This window comes from Pecten maximus, chromosome 7, assembly GCF_902652985.1.
Source record: "Pecten maximus chromosome 7, xPecMax1.1, whole genome shotgun sequence".
In the NCBI taxonomy this organism is placed as follows: domain Eukaryota; kingdom Metazoa; phylum Mollusca; class Bivalvia; order Pectinida; family Pectinidae; genus Pecten; species Pecten maximus.
The window spans coordinates 22,655,872-22,671,656 of record NC_047021.1 but is presented as its reverse complement, the minus strand read 5'-3'; the positions used below and the strand labels follow the sequence as shown (position 1 = coordinate 22,671,656).

Sequence of the window (15,785 nt, the reverse complement as noted above, 5' to 3'; positions counted from 1 at the left end):
ACATAATGATGGACAATGCTAACTTCGTAATGATGGACAATAATAACGACATAATGATGGACAATGAAAACTTCGTAATGATGGACAATAATAACGACATAATGATGGACAATGCTAACTTGGTAATGATGGACAATAATAACCACATAATGATGGACAATGCTAACTTCGTAATGATGGACAATAATAACCACATAATGATGGACAATGCTAACTTCGTAATGATGGACAATAATAACCACATAATGATGGACAATAGTAACCACGTAAGGTTGGGCAAAAATAACGTTACCATATATTGTGATGGACAGCGAACAATGCACATGCAATGCTCACCAAGAATCTTCGTACTACAGGGCCCACTGGACGCAATTCGACGATAAGCTGCAGCATTCGCGTAATGTCAGTTTGATGGAGAATTGAAAACGCATGCGCAAAAAGAACATCCTTATCAGTATAACTAGACTTTTAAGGTAATTCAACTTTATTGTTACCGAAATAGACACATTCAATTATACTTCCGTATGGGAGAAAGATGTAATCAACCAGTCAGTATATGATGCGGTATATAACTACAATATCTCATTCCAATGCGTGTTTTTCATTAATTGTTTTCCCATTGTTTCTCGTCCTCGCTGTATAATTCACCATAACATATGATGATTACATCTTGTATAAAGACGTACATTTTTGTGCGATTTAATCAATCCTATTCATGCCGAACTCGTTAATTTGACAAAAACAACAACCACAATAAGACATTTCAATGTACTTGTTGACACCCCAATCCCCTTGTGATTCCGTCGGGAGAGATTCTCCCTCCTTACAACATTCACTGCCATCCAATGGAATGACAGCTAATTATCCCTTTTTTCCCTAAAAAATGAAATTGTACCGAAAATGTCATTGAATTTCATCTTACTTGCTGCCAGAATGTGTCTTTTTGGCGTCCCTAAAACAGTTTTAATTAGTTTCGGCTCTGCAGTTTCCCGTAATGTCGAGTTGTGTGGTGATTTGGTTTGTTATTACACGGGACAAATCATTCAATTAATGCTAGTTATCGCGTGCGTTCCTCACATACGAAGCCCCCGTCATTACATACAGGCGAGCTCAAGGAGAACCTGTTAATAGAACACATTTCCTTACTGGACGGTTTATAACGAACAGATCCCGGGCGTGAGGTAAAACAAGCATTGCACCGTGGGAAACATTTCCTATAATTACTTTTTCCAGGACACGACTCCCGGATGCCCTACTGTCGTGTAGTATCTAGCGGATGCCCTACTGTCGTGTAGTATATAGCGGATGCCCTAGTGTCGTGTAGTATCTAGCGGATGCCCTACTGTCGTGTAGCATCTAGCGGATGCCCTACTGTCGTGTAGTATCTAGCATTCCTTCAAAAACAAGCGGCGCTATAAGCAGTTGGAGGCGACCACGCAGGGCTATTCAAATTGTACCCAAGGGACAAAGGCGACCACGCAGGGCCATTCAAATTGTACCCAAGGGACAAAGGCGACCACGCAGGGTCATTCAAATTGTACCCAAGGGACAAAGGCGACCACGCAGGGCCATTCAAATTGTACCCAAGGGACAAAGGCGACCACGCAGGGTCATTCAAATTGTACCCAAGGGACAAAGGCGACCACGCAGGGCCATTCAAATTGTACCCAAGGGACAAAGGCGACCACGCAGGGCTATTCAAATTGTACCCAAGGGACAAAGGCGACCACGCAGGGCCATTCAAATTGTACCCAAGGGACAAAGGCGACCAGCGTTCGGTGTCCCTTGTGTAATGAATGTACAACCCGGCTGACTTCTTCCGGCTTGGCATTCCACGTGACATTTACGCGTGTTTTCCCTCCCATTCCGGACTTCATTGCGATATTGTAATGGGTTCATTTTGTCTCTCGTGTTACAGATGGCATGGGATTAAAAGAATACTGGAAAGTCGCCAATAGACAGCTGTTTGTCATTGTAGTACATTGTTCAGCAGTCTGTCACGGTGGTGATTCGAAAGACCATGAGTGTGATTGTGATTTTTCCATTTATATATATTCACATCCATACTTTCACAACACATGAACTTACGATGCCACAATCGATATTGTATTAAAGTTCGTGTTCCCAACACTATGGTTTTTAGTCAGCACGAAGACAAGCATTCGGAACACCTCTGGCGTCTTTATCTCTCTGCATTCTCGTCATCAATCGGAACCCCTCGTCATTTTCTTCGAAACTAGACCGTTCTCAGACGGAGGCGAGTTGTTCCGATTGTCTCGTCATTAACGTATTACCAGTTACCTGGGGTCGATTAAAAGAATAAACGTTAACTTGGAATCATTGATTTTAGTAGGTTTTTTTTCATTAATTGTTTTCCTTTATTGATGGATGCATTGTCCAGGAAATGCCTAAGTGTTCATTATAGAACGTCTTCCTTGTCATCTCTACCATACAGTGTGGTCACGTCCAGCTGTTCTAGCTTCTACGCCCATCCACATATAACCAACACAATAAAATACTCCTACATACTGCCTACCTAACCATGTCTATTTTTAACGTTTTATCGACCGCAAGTCATGACATAACAATGTCTAATCCATGATGGACCCGGGAACACATGGAAGAAAAAGATGGGCGGTATTTCTCTGGGTTATTGTTTATCGTTATATATCTGTATATAATGGAAAAGGTCGGACAAAACAACAACCAAAAGGCACATGATGATGGGTTTTACAAAAAAACACCCTGATAAGCCTACCATATAGGACCAAGATTGGTGTGTGGAGCCGTGGCAGTTTCTTGTTTTACATGGGAGCACCTGTACGTCACGATTTAGTTATAACCATACTTATTGCATATTCGTTTACAATCAACCAACAGACAAACTTTACTGTTTAATTAGAATGTTATGTGAGGTGCTTCTCATCTCTTACAGGTTACCACATTTAAAGGACAATTAGATTTTCCCTAACTCTCGTGGTGCATTTCCAATCTTTTGGTCTCTAATATCATTTTAGATATAGCATGAAACATATTCTTCGGGTTGGTAAGCATAACTGTGAATAGACATTCATAGATATCACAAACAGTGTGTGATGAGTGTATATTGAAAGAAACCGTCTGGATATGCCGCGGTGGGTCAGGTCTAAGCCGAGACGAGGGGGCCTATAGACTTTCGCACATCTACGAACATGTTATGGACAAAGTGTAGCCGCATAAATGTCTTCCCAGAATAACCGAATCCACTCGTATACTGTATTCCACCTCAATGTAGATAGATGAATCGATTACAATCTCGTACACATAACATCAAAAAGTGTACATTACTATATAATATTTTACGGAAGCCTATACGTGTCATCTTGTTTTTTTTCTCATCTCGTTATAAGATAACTATCTCATTATAAAGCTTTTATTATAACAAGATAGGATATTCCTTCATAACGAGATAGCTATTTTGCTATAACGATAGGATGTCTTGTTATAACGAGATATTTTTGTGACGAGATTAGAAAATATTCCGGATGACACGTGTAGGTTTCCATAGTATTTGATACTAAATTAATTGAAGGTTATTCGCGTTTCGCGTGTGGGTGTCTTTGTCACAGTCGTTTCAACTCTTACAGATCTCAGGATTCCATTAGTTCCTGAAAGGACAAAGATTATCGTGGCAACCTGTCTATTCCAATGATAGAGTCTGACGTCACTTGTCAATCAGGTCCCATTTGGACAAGAAAATCAATGAAACTGAATGTTTCCCTCAGTTAAACCTGCCAAAGATGATTTCACGCGGATGTCCGCTCAGGGTTCAACGTCCGCTCAATGTCGTAACGGGATTTCTTTATCCTTCTGGAGGGGTCCCTCGATGATATGTCCCTTTATTTGACCTTTCTTTTTTCGAGTTGTAGCCCCTAATGAAGCTGAAGGTGACCAACACGCGCGCAATAGTCGGAACAATGATGAACGGATTAATTTCCACAAGGTTTAATGTGATATCGGACAAATTCCATAACCATAATTATTTAAACCATTCCTTGCCGGGATTTAATCCTTTGTGAATCTTGACGACTACAACACAGGCACACGTTACGATGTATGTGGGGGTCTATCTGGGATAGAGGGCGCTCTGTATCTGATTGCTGATTTCCAACCTTGATAAATGGAGTTGTCACCATTAGACCCGATGTGAACATGATTGGATAATCTGATACAATCTTACCAAAGTTAATGACGAAAGCGAGTCTGCTGTTACTTTTGTAATGTCTGCAGATCGGAAATGTGGACTGTGGGATATCATGCAGGTCCTTTATCCTCTACTCACTAAAGCTACAGTCTTGAGAAGTCCCTGTGGACAGGATGAATGAATTGTGCCTTTCTCTCCCCACTACATGATTCGTACATGGCGATTAAATTCCGCATCTCTACCTCTCCCCTTCCTTCCAATAAAAGTAGTCAGTCATATTGAATGTAACTCAGATCTGAATGTTTAGGACTTTCTGTGTATTTCACACAACTCTCTGGCAGATGTCCGTTCCTGATCAGTAAAATAGTGATAGTAATACAATCAAGATGGCCACTGTGGTGGTGACCATTTTGAATACCATGGGGCCGATTTTCATTCAAAAGCAACCACGGACACTATACCTTACTGTTAAAGAATAACATTTCTGTATACGGTATATCATATACTATTCAGGAAAAGTAGTCCTAACATTTGTTTGAAAGATAGTATGGTGGGCATGTTAAATGTGGCATTCTACATGAACTTCAGTATAAACTTCATATAACTCGCCAGAGAATGTCCTGTCTTGATACAACTTTCTGTTTGGGAGAAGTAGTGATACAATATTTTCAAAATAGAGATCATCTTGACAGTAGTACACATAAGGATATGGATTTTAGTCCCAATTATCTGTAATACATGTACGGATATGAATTTCAGCTTCAACGATCTATAAAACATTTACAGGTATTAATGTCAGCTCCAACGATCTTTGGACTATATACCACTCACAAAAAGTCCTGTTTCTATTACAGTGTTTATTCATTCAGGAGTTATAACAAAAATTATTTACGGACGGATAGACAGATGTGAAAATTATAATCTTGCAATACTGAGTAGGAGGCCCATGAACTTCATAGATTCAACTTTCTGTTTGGGAGAAGTAGTGATACAATATTTTCAAAATGGAGATCATCTTGAAGGTAGTACATATAAGGATATAAATTTCAGTCCCAATTATCTGTAATACATGTACGGATATGAAATTGAGTCCCAATAATCTGTAATACTGTACATGTACGGATATGAATTTTAGTTCTAATGATCTGTAATACATGTACGGATATGAATTTTAGTCCCAATAATCTGTAATACATGTACGGATATGAATTTTAGTCCCAATGATCTGTAATACATGTACGGATATGAATTTCAGTCACAATGTAATACATGTACGGATATGAATTTTAGTCCCAATGATCTGTAATACATGTACGGATATGAATTTCAGTCACAATGTAATACATGTACGGATATGAATTTTAGTCCCAATAATCTGTAATACATGTACGGATATAAATTTCAGTCCCAATAATCTGCAATACATGTACGGATATGAATTTCAGTCCCAATAATCTGTAATACACGTACGGATATGAATTTCAGTCCCAATGATCTGTAATACATGTACGGATATGAATTTTAGTCCCAATGATCTGTAATACATGTACGGATATGAATTTTAGTCCCAATGATCTGTAATACATGTACGGATATGAATTTTAGTCCCAATGATCTGTAATACATGTACGGATATGAATTTCAGTCACAATGTAATACATGTACGGATATGAATTTTAGTTCTAAGGATCCATAATACATGTGCGGATATGAATTTCAGCTTCAATGATCTATAAAGCATTTACGAATATTAGTTTCTGGTTTGACGATCTATAAAACATGTACGGATATGAATTTTAGCTTCCAAGGATAGACAGATGTTAAAATTATAATTCTTGCAATACTGAGTAAGAGGCCCAAGAGCCTTATTCATCACTGGAGTGATTTAACATATCTCACACCTAAGTAGATTAACGTTTACTGTTAAAACTACCTTGGTAGTCCTTCATCCTGGCGTGCTATACTGGCTTTAGTCATCTTGGTCGTTGAGAAGTTGCTTTAAGATTTTAACATATTTGACCCCTGTGACCTGTGAAAGTAGGTCAAGATCATTCATTCCAGCATGCTACTGGCCCAATATCTTGACTCTGGGCCTCTTCAGTATTGAGAAGTTGAAATTGTCAATTCTTTATAATTAGGATGGACAACAATGGACAAATGGCAACCAAAGGCGTATCATCTCAAGGTCAACTCTGGTGACCCAAAAAGCTGGTTTGCCAAACATTTAACAAATGGGGAAAATATTTCTAAAATACTGAATTCCATATCAGTACTGAAAACATTCAGCATAAGCTCTTCTGGCTATGAATTCAGTGTAGACAACTTCTGTAACAACAATGAAATACAAACACAATAGATGTCAGGTTTATTGTTTTATTTTGTGATAGTTTTACTTATCAATAAATTAAATGATAGATGACATTTAAGGAATTACAATAATTTTGGGAAATATTTGGGACAAATATAATATGGAATTACTGCACAAAACTTTAAATGTTGACCTCAATATAATAATAAAGCTCATTCATACTTCAGGATGAAACAATCTCTCCAAAATGTAGTTGTTTTTTTCCAGAATCATTGCTATAACTAACCAAAGTCACAAAAGGACATCAGGTATGTTCTATGAAGACAATTTTGATTTTTTTAAATGTTCTATGGAATATTTGCAATGGGTTGCAAAATGATGTTTATATCAATATTTGGTTGGATTAATTTTGATTCTTTAAAATTCAACTTTCATTAATTTCAGTCATACCTGTTCAGTGAAAGCACACACACTTTAGTTGATTTGATACACACCTGCAGAACACATACATTACACATTTACACAACACTCCTGCAGCATTCACATATAACACACACATTTACAACACATGTATAATTCACATAGGACAAAATACTTTGGAAGCACTAAGACAAAGAGCTATAATTACCACTACACACTGTGTCAATATTAGATACGCCACTAAATGTGCACTGTCATGGCTAACCTTGACAGTCTGTAAATTGTCACTGCTGACCTGACCTTGACAGTCAATAAATAGTCACAGTTGACCTTGGCAGTGAATACATAGTCACAGCGTCACAATTGACATTGAGAGTCAATAAAGCTTCACAACTGACCTTGACGGTCAATAAACTGCCATGACTGACCTTGACAGTTAATAGATTTTCCCAGCTGACTTTGAAAGTCAAAGGTCACAACTGAGCTTTGATGCCAATGAATTGTCACAGCTGACCTTGACAGTCAATATACAGTAACAGATGACCTCGACATTTCATGTATAAGATAAACATGTACATTGACACTGTTAAGTGGATGTGAACTGTGACACAGTGACTATTAAATATAAACTGTGCTACACACAGACAACTAACATGCTTACACATTTTGACAGCATTCCTTATACTCTGGATATACTTTTTCTGTAACATTGAGAATCTTGGTGCACGCTTTTTCTAGTTACAAATAATTACTCAGTTCAATCATTTGAGCATTTGTAAACTGTACATATCCTATAGAATTTCAAAGTTTTAATTATAAATGCTTTAACTCTTTAGAAAATGAATATTTTGTGTGTTACCAAATGAAATGAAATGACTTTGTAGAATGGATATTTGAAAGACTCCTTTGTGTCATGAATGTGCTAGTGTGTTTTAGACTTTGGGACTTTTGCCAAAAAATATATATACAAATATCATACTTATGTTTTAAACATTAATATAAACTAGACATTGATATAAGTTTGGCATCATGAAAGTGGCTTGTGGGAATATCACAATAACAATATAATGTAAACTACATGCAAACACAAAGTAGCTTTCTACTGGAAATGCTGACTGGTACACTTATGTTCCTTACTAGAAGACACACATGTAACTTAAAGCGTAAATATTTCTTTTATAAATAAATACAAAAATTCACACATACTTACAGTAATAGGAATTTCTGAACAAAAGCTTACATACAATGAGCGATGAACAGAAATGTCAAAATATTTCATAATAAGACATTACTGTCGAACTGTTTTGCAGAACAAAGTCTCGTGTGGATTATATAAACCAATCAACTCTTCAGACACATGTCTCGTGTCTTTAAGCTTGCAAGCTTGAAATTTTAATGGGATGTAGATCCCACTAGTACTTCATTGTAGTAAATCACTGCCATGAAGAGTGGAGACGCTGTTCTACATAACAATTCCGGGAAAAAAATGTGCTTCCTGCAGTTGGACTGCTATCGAAAATGAGATCATGAAAAAAACACCATGGTAGAACCATCATCTCGGAGCACCAAACATTGCGTTCTTCTTGCGTGGATGAGCAACAGATCATATAACCAATCTAAATATAGACTAGAAATTGTATTATAAGTCTTGGCTGCTATATGGGGTTGTAGGGACACCTGCTATAATGCTACCCCAATGATAGCTATTAGCTATTACTGCTATTAAGTTACGAAATTAATACATTTAAGCACCGAAACAAATACATGCACCTTGTGGTAACCTAGGGAACCATCCCTCTGCTAAAATAATAACCAAAGATTCTATGTGGCAAAAGAATTGCATGCATCATAAACATGTCAACAAACATGTATGGATTATCATACTGGAATCTATACACTGTATCTCTATATAACACCATACAAGTCTAGCCATGTATAGAGCCATGTTAAAGATTTTGGCAAATGTCAGGTCTGGCTTGGTCAAAATGTCCTGAATCCCCTTTGGTTCTGTAACCATGGTTACTACATCCAGGGTCAAGGCCTGCATTGAAGCTAGCCAGGTGATCAATACCATCAGACGATGTCACGATTCCAAACTTTGATAGATTCAGATACTGATCATCTCCACTGTCGTACGAAAAGTCAAGAATTTCTGCAGAAGAATTGGATCCTATACTGCAAGCACTAAGCCTCTTTCTGGCATCAGTACTTCCATGTGGCTTCAAAATGCCTCGACGTGGCACCACGGTCACACCTCGCTCACCAACATTGTCTATTTGTGTTTGTGGAGCACTACAGTGTACAAAGTCTGAAGCCTGGTTACGACAGATCTGTGATGTGGAGGGAGTATTATCCCCCCCGTGTAGAACCTGATCAATGTCCGACAGGTTGTATGTCATCGCACTGTTCTCCTTGGCATCGGATTCACCAGGACTCTTCACACCATTCTCATTTAGAACACACCCACTGTCTCCTCCGCTAAATTTACCTTTCCTTTTGAGAATTCCCCTAGCAGGTTTCTTCTCTGAATCAAACACTTTTTTTATTTCTTCGCTGGAGTTACCTGCCCCTTCTGCTGAAGAACAGAAAACTTCCGGACCTTGTTCTGGCATGGTCATACAGTCTGTGTATGCACATTGGGTGTCCCCCGCCTCCACCGATGGCAGTGACCCCTGGCATTTAGACTCCCGACACATCGTATCACAGGGGTCCTCACTTGACCGACTGTTGTTGCTGCTCGTACTTCCATTGGAAGGCTTTTTAAGGATGCTCTTCAGTGGCTTGGCAGATTTGATATCCAGTTCCCCCTCACTGTCTGATGACAGACTCTGGTTGTGGCGCAGAGTGACTGGCTTGAGGATATCAGGGTTAGGGTATGGTGCCCCACTCGGGGTCATGTTGTGGTGGAGATTGACCCACCAGTGGTTCAGGATGTCCTTCAATTCCGCCCGTTTAGCAGGGTTCACAGTCAGTAAGTGGCGAATCAGGCCAGCACATTCTGTAATACATTGATTATTACTGTTATTCAAATTAGAAAATTAATGGGACACAGAATAATGTTTCTGTTATACTAAACCAAAATACTATAAGACTGCTAACTGATGTATGATCACCCAATATCATATTATAATTAATCCCTGCATGTTCCTGCATATCCATATTCATGACAGGTAATGAAGAATTTCCTGTTTTCAGATCACATTTGAATTTCAAAAGCAGAAAAGATGAACACATCAGAATTTGTTTTTGGCATAGTATAAACATTTAAATTCCGTACAATCATGAAAATATAATAATTGTTATATTTATTTTCACATATCTAAGTATATGTAGACTCTTTATATGTAATGTACAGAGATGTATCCATCTCCGTAGGTATGTTTGTTACATCTCAATAACCTCCATATCTTAACCAGATAGTGCTATATAATGATCATCATCATTCTTTAACGATATATATTTTACATACCTGCAGAATTTGTAGGTTCATAATAGTCTCCATTGGAAATCTGTTTTCTCAAAACTTTGAAGTCGGAATTGTCGAATGGCATGGCACCATACACAAGTGTATATAGGACAACCCCTAGACTCCAACAGTCCACCTGTAACGAGACAGAATGTCAAACACATAAGTATCACCTACACTTAATAGGTCTCTACCTACAGCAATCATCCAGAATGAGATTGAACATTGTACACAGTATTTTTCTACATAATCCTATCCATGGACTTTTTTTGTTTTTTGTTTCATGGACTTTTTTTGTTTTTTGTTTGTTTTGTTTTTACGTACAATTGTATTTGTTTGTTTTTTAATTTAATTACCTATTTGGTGACAGGAACAGGCATCTTTATAACTGTCCTGTAGGCCGCCACGAAAGTGACATCAGTTATTTATCCCAGAGGTCAACGACATACTATTATGACTAAACACATTTTTTTCCTATTTTTTGTTTTATATTCATTGTTCTAGTTAATGAGGCCCATTTTAATTTATTGGTGTTTTTTTTTTTACGTTTCAACCACAAAATATGAAACAAAAATGACCTCTGTTCCCTGAGGATAACAAATTTTTGTGTACCAACATAAATCTCCAGAGTCGGGAACTGATTGATGCTATAATTATAGACATTTATAGTGATACACAAACAAGATATTCTAACTGATTAACTGTCGGCTCTACCTGTATCTAAGTAGTGATACACCAGGTCATAAACGACTAAAGATTTCAATTTAATCCTCTATGTAATGTCCCTGTATGATGTGTCACAAAGCCTTACTCCATCGATCTACCGACATCTGAGTGTTATCAAAATTCTCTGATGATGGAGATTGATTGTATCTACAGCAAACAAAAATCTAAACACAATGGCGTCTCTTTTCTTTAACTGTGACAAAAATTTCTATTTAAGGAGAAATTCTGGCTCCAAGATAATATCAAATTTCTGATATAAATTGCTCAACACACATAATATCTGACAAGGAATAGCTATATTATTAGATTTCATAAATGGAGTTTCAGAAAGAGATGAAAATGTTCTCAAATGACAAAGATTATCTAACAAATTTGTTTTCTAAATTAAATCAAAGAAAATCACAAGGTCCTTTGGGGATTGGTGAAATTATCAAGACGATAGCAGACAAAATTTATTAGGATATATCTGCATCAGTCTTAGTTCTTCAAACTACTGAATCGTGATTATATGACAGTAAAGAGCTATATTAACAACACTGCAGTGTTAGATACACATATGGTATATAACTCCGACATAACATCCTGTTTCAATTCAATAGTTGTTGTTTTTGTCCAAATGACACAAGTGTTGGGCCGAGTATTTGAGGATGACGTCCTCTTCCAGGTAACTGTGCAATGCACAGAGTAGGACCACTTACATCTTTGATAACGATTTGATTTAAGAGTACCTGACCTAACATGGGTTGTTTATATCCAGGTACTTTTATAAGATTAGGAAATGGTCATACTGGTGATCGTTCTAATTAATTAATTCAGGTAATCCAAATCAAAGTATCCTACTTACCAACATATGTTTAATGTGTTTATTTTCTGTATGTAATTTTAGCACGGATATCCCTAGTTGAAGTTTAGCCTTATACAAGTATAAGATGATTACTGCAGGTAAGACCTAGGTCATCTATATATAAGACTATTATGTGTATGGAGTACATTGTCTGGGTATTATGTATTACTATCTCGATATGCATTTATTATCCTATCTAATATAATCCTATATAAATCCACATTGAGGTCTGTATAAAGGCGGTCTAATAACCATCTCGCCTAACTGAGATGCCCTCTGTAGTACAGATACACGCAATTTTACATGGAATTAAATTTCATTTGAGATTAATGAAATGAGTCTATTTATAATTCTAATTTTAAATTTCTAATTTGTTTGAGATAGAATCAGTAACAGACATAGAGAGTTTTACATGGGTTTAATTTCCTTTAGGATTAATGAAATAAGTCTATCTATAATTCTTTGAGACTCAGAAACAGATAAAGAGAATTTCACATGGAATTAAATTTCAGTGAGATTAATGAAATGAGTCTATTCATAATTTTGATTTTTTAATTTCTAAATGTCATTTTAAAATTGATAAAATAGTGAACTGTATTTTCAAATATCATATTGGATTTGTAGCTCTAGTTACCTCATAAATACAGGGGTTATCATTGGTAATGGGATCGTAATTACCTTGAGGACCATCTATGTTCACCTCCTACATTATCACTCTCCCTCCTGTGTTGTAGACACACAACAATACTGTCCTTTATCACATAACTTCTGTCTTGTTTCCTTGGCCTACATCAATCTATTATCCCTGAGAATATTTTTTTCTTACAGCAAGTTAACTTCATCAACTCATAATTGTGTTATCAACTAAATGAAGTTTTGTCTTTCTGCAAGATTTCTCTAGAGGATAAATTGTTTTCAACAAGAAAACTTGATCTAATGCAGTCCTCATAAGCTGTTCAGTTTTAACCCAAACCTTATCCTTCTGTAAATAATTTTACCTGTGAATCATATTCACATTAAACACAAAGAGAATTTATATGAATTTAGATTTAAAATCTGATGGTATTTAAGTGACTCGCGGTGATACCAGCATGAATACTGAGAACATTATCTATTATTCATATCAAACATAGTTACACACACACATACATGACATGAATAATTTAAATTCAAAGAAAAATAAACATTTGATTTTTATTTTCACTTTATTCTATCTGATTAAATTACATCCTTGAAATCGATTCAAACTCACACAACAGAGTGAAAACAGGTTTGATTGTATACTACAGGTGGTCCTTACCAGGGCCGCCATCATTACATACACACTGCAGCTATTATAGCGCTTTGATTGCTTTTTCTGTGAAAAACTTGCATCTTACTTCTCGAAATAAATGAGACATTCTAAAATCTTGTTTTGAAACTTTTTATTTTTCGTATTTGATCCCTGCTCTAAATTCTGGGGTCATGTAATTCCCATTGTTAACACGGTAATATGAGGAGATTAACTTATCGCCGTACATTTAATTTACTGGTGAGGCATGGCCGAGGACTTTCTGGGAGGTAAGCCCTCTCTTAGTAGCTTGACACGATTTCAGTGGAATTCCATTTCACTGATGAAAGATACCCCTTCCATGTACCTGTGCGGAGTCGATGGAGGGGGTTACCTGCGGGTTTACCTGGCTCCTACCCAGTATGTTTGTGATAAGATTGTATTTTAACACTAAGAAACAAGTCACACTTTCACATTAGAAAGCACTAGTGATATCTTATCTTCATTAGTGAAGTTTTACAGAGTACAAACTTCACCCCATCCTCTCACAGCATTTTGTGAACGACTTTAATTAAGCCATATTAAATGATGGTTTGTTCATGATTTACATGTGATCAGGAAGTACATGTCAGTCTATATATATGTATATACATATGGAGGAGCATTTGGATCTATTATATACTTAAAAGAGACAAATAAAATTTTTTTTTTTCCAAAAGCCAAAAATAAAATTTCATTTTTGTGTTTTAGAGTAATTATCTTGTTTGTTTTATGTTCAATTTAAGTATGGAAAAATTTTATTTGTGTTTTTTTCTGTGGGTTCAAATTTGACCTGACTGTTTAAGTTTGTAGAAGTTGGAAATAGTTAAATTCTATATATTACTTAATGTCACACAAAATCAACAACCCAAGCTTCATCAGTTTTACATGTGACCATTTTCCATGGTGCACTCTGCCATGGTATACTACATGTGACCATTTTACTGTTAAGTCCATGGTACACTCTGCCATGGTATGCTACATGTCACCATTTTACTGTTAAGTCCATGGTACACTCTGCCATGGTATGCTACATGTCACCATTTTACTGTTGAGTCCATGGTACACTCTGCCATGGTATGCTACATGTCACCATTTTACTGTTGAGTCTATGGTACACTCTGCCATGGTATGCTACATGTCACCATTTTACTGTTAAGTCCATGGTACACTCTGCCATGGTATACTACATGTCACCATTTTACTGTTAAGTCCATGGTACACTCTGCCATGGTATGCTACATGTCACCATTTTACTGTTAAGTCCATGGTAACTCTGCCATGGTATACTACATGTCACCATTTTACTGTTAAGTCCATGGTACACTCTGCCATGGTATGCTACATGTCACCATTTTACTGTTAAGTCCATGGTACACTCTGCCATGGTATACTACATGTCACCATTTTACTGTTGAGTCCATGGTACACTCTGCCATGGTATGCTACATGTCACCATTTTACTGTTGAGTCCATGGTACACTCTGCCATGGTATACTACATGTCACCATTTTACTGTTGTGTCCATGGTAACTCTGCCATGGTATACTACATGTCACCATTTTACTGTTAAGTCCATGGTACACTCTGCCATGGTATACTACATGTCACCATTTTACTGTTAAGTCCATGGTACACTCTGCCATGGTATACTACATGTCACCATTTTACTGTTGAGTCCATGGTACACTCTGCGTCAAGAGCCACAAACCGCTTTATCAGCGATACCAATACAACTCATTAACTTAGAGGAAAATTTGTGTCAACAAAATGTCTGTTAATTATTTTTCATGTTAGATCCGCGATTATAATAGGGTTCCTTTAAACTCCCTCCACCTGCAGATCTAAGCGCATCCAAACAGATCATTGTTCATTTACAGGGACCAGTGGGTCCGCTAATGTCTTTTGGGAAATGACGGGTCTCGATCAGATAAGAGAGTTTATACTATAGATAAGGTACATAGTAGGCCTAAAAGCTACGTGTGTTGCGTTGTCTGGCTGTTCCGATATCTTCAAATACATGCGAGTGCTTGTCCTCAAGGTCAAGCCAAGGTCAAATCAAGGCCATCCCTCATCAACTACTCATCAATGTTTCACCTTAGGGTAATCATCAGCAAGAAAAATTTGTTTGTTTTCATTCAAAACCTGATTTCACCTTCCTTCCAATGTGCTTTATTGATGCTTTCTAAATTAAAAACTAAACTTAATCTAATAAAGCTGACTGTATTACTTGAACAGTATACAAATTAAAATTGATAATCTAATTCACAAGCCAGAGTAAGTTGATCAAAAAGGTGCTCAGTATTAAGTAGTTCTATACTGGGAAATGAAAAATAAAGATTGCATACCTCAGGGCCATGGTAGGGGTTGCCGTTGACAATTTCAGGGGAGGCATACAGGGGGCTTCCACAGTAGGTAGACAGCAGTTGGTTTTCACTGAAGTAATTTGACAAACCGAAGTCTGCAATCTGGAAATCAAACAGGCCATCATTTACTTTCAGTAACACATTAATTACACTACTTTGACAT

At 37.0% G+C, this 15,785-nt stretch overlaps 1 protein-coding gene across 2 annotated transcripts in view; it reads right to left on the bottom strand.

Annotated features, from left to right (window-relative positions):
- Positions 1 to 6,542: 6,542 nt before the first annotated feature.
- LOC117331933 (NUAK family SNF1-like kinase 1) overlaps positions 6,543 to 15,785 on the bottom strand; it is a 29,675-nt gene continuing 20,432 nt past the window's right edge. For both annotated transcript variants that reach the window (XM_033890931.1, XM_033890930.1), the window contains 3 exons: positions 15,605 to 15,724; positions 10,381 to 10,513; positions 6,543 to 9,909 (listed from right to left, as the gene is read on the bottom strand). In XM_033890931.1, coding sequence (XP_033746822.1) covers positions 8,858 to 9,909; positions 10,381 to 10,513; positions 15,605 to 15,724 — 1,305 coding nt within the window. In that variant the 3' untranslated portion in view covers positions 6,543 to 8,857. The remainder of the gene's footprint in view (positions 9,910 to 10,380; positions 10,514 to 15,604; positions 15,725 to 15,785) is intronic.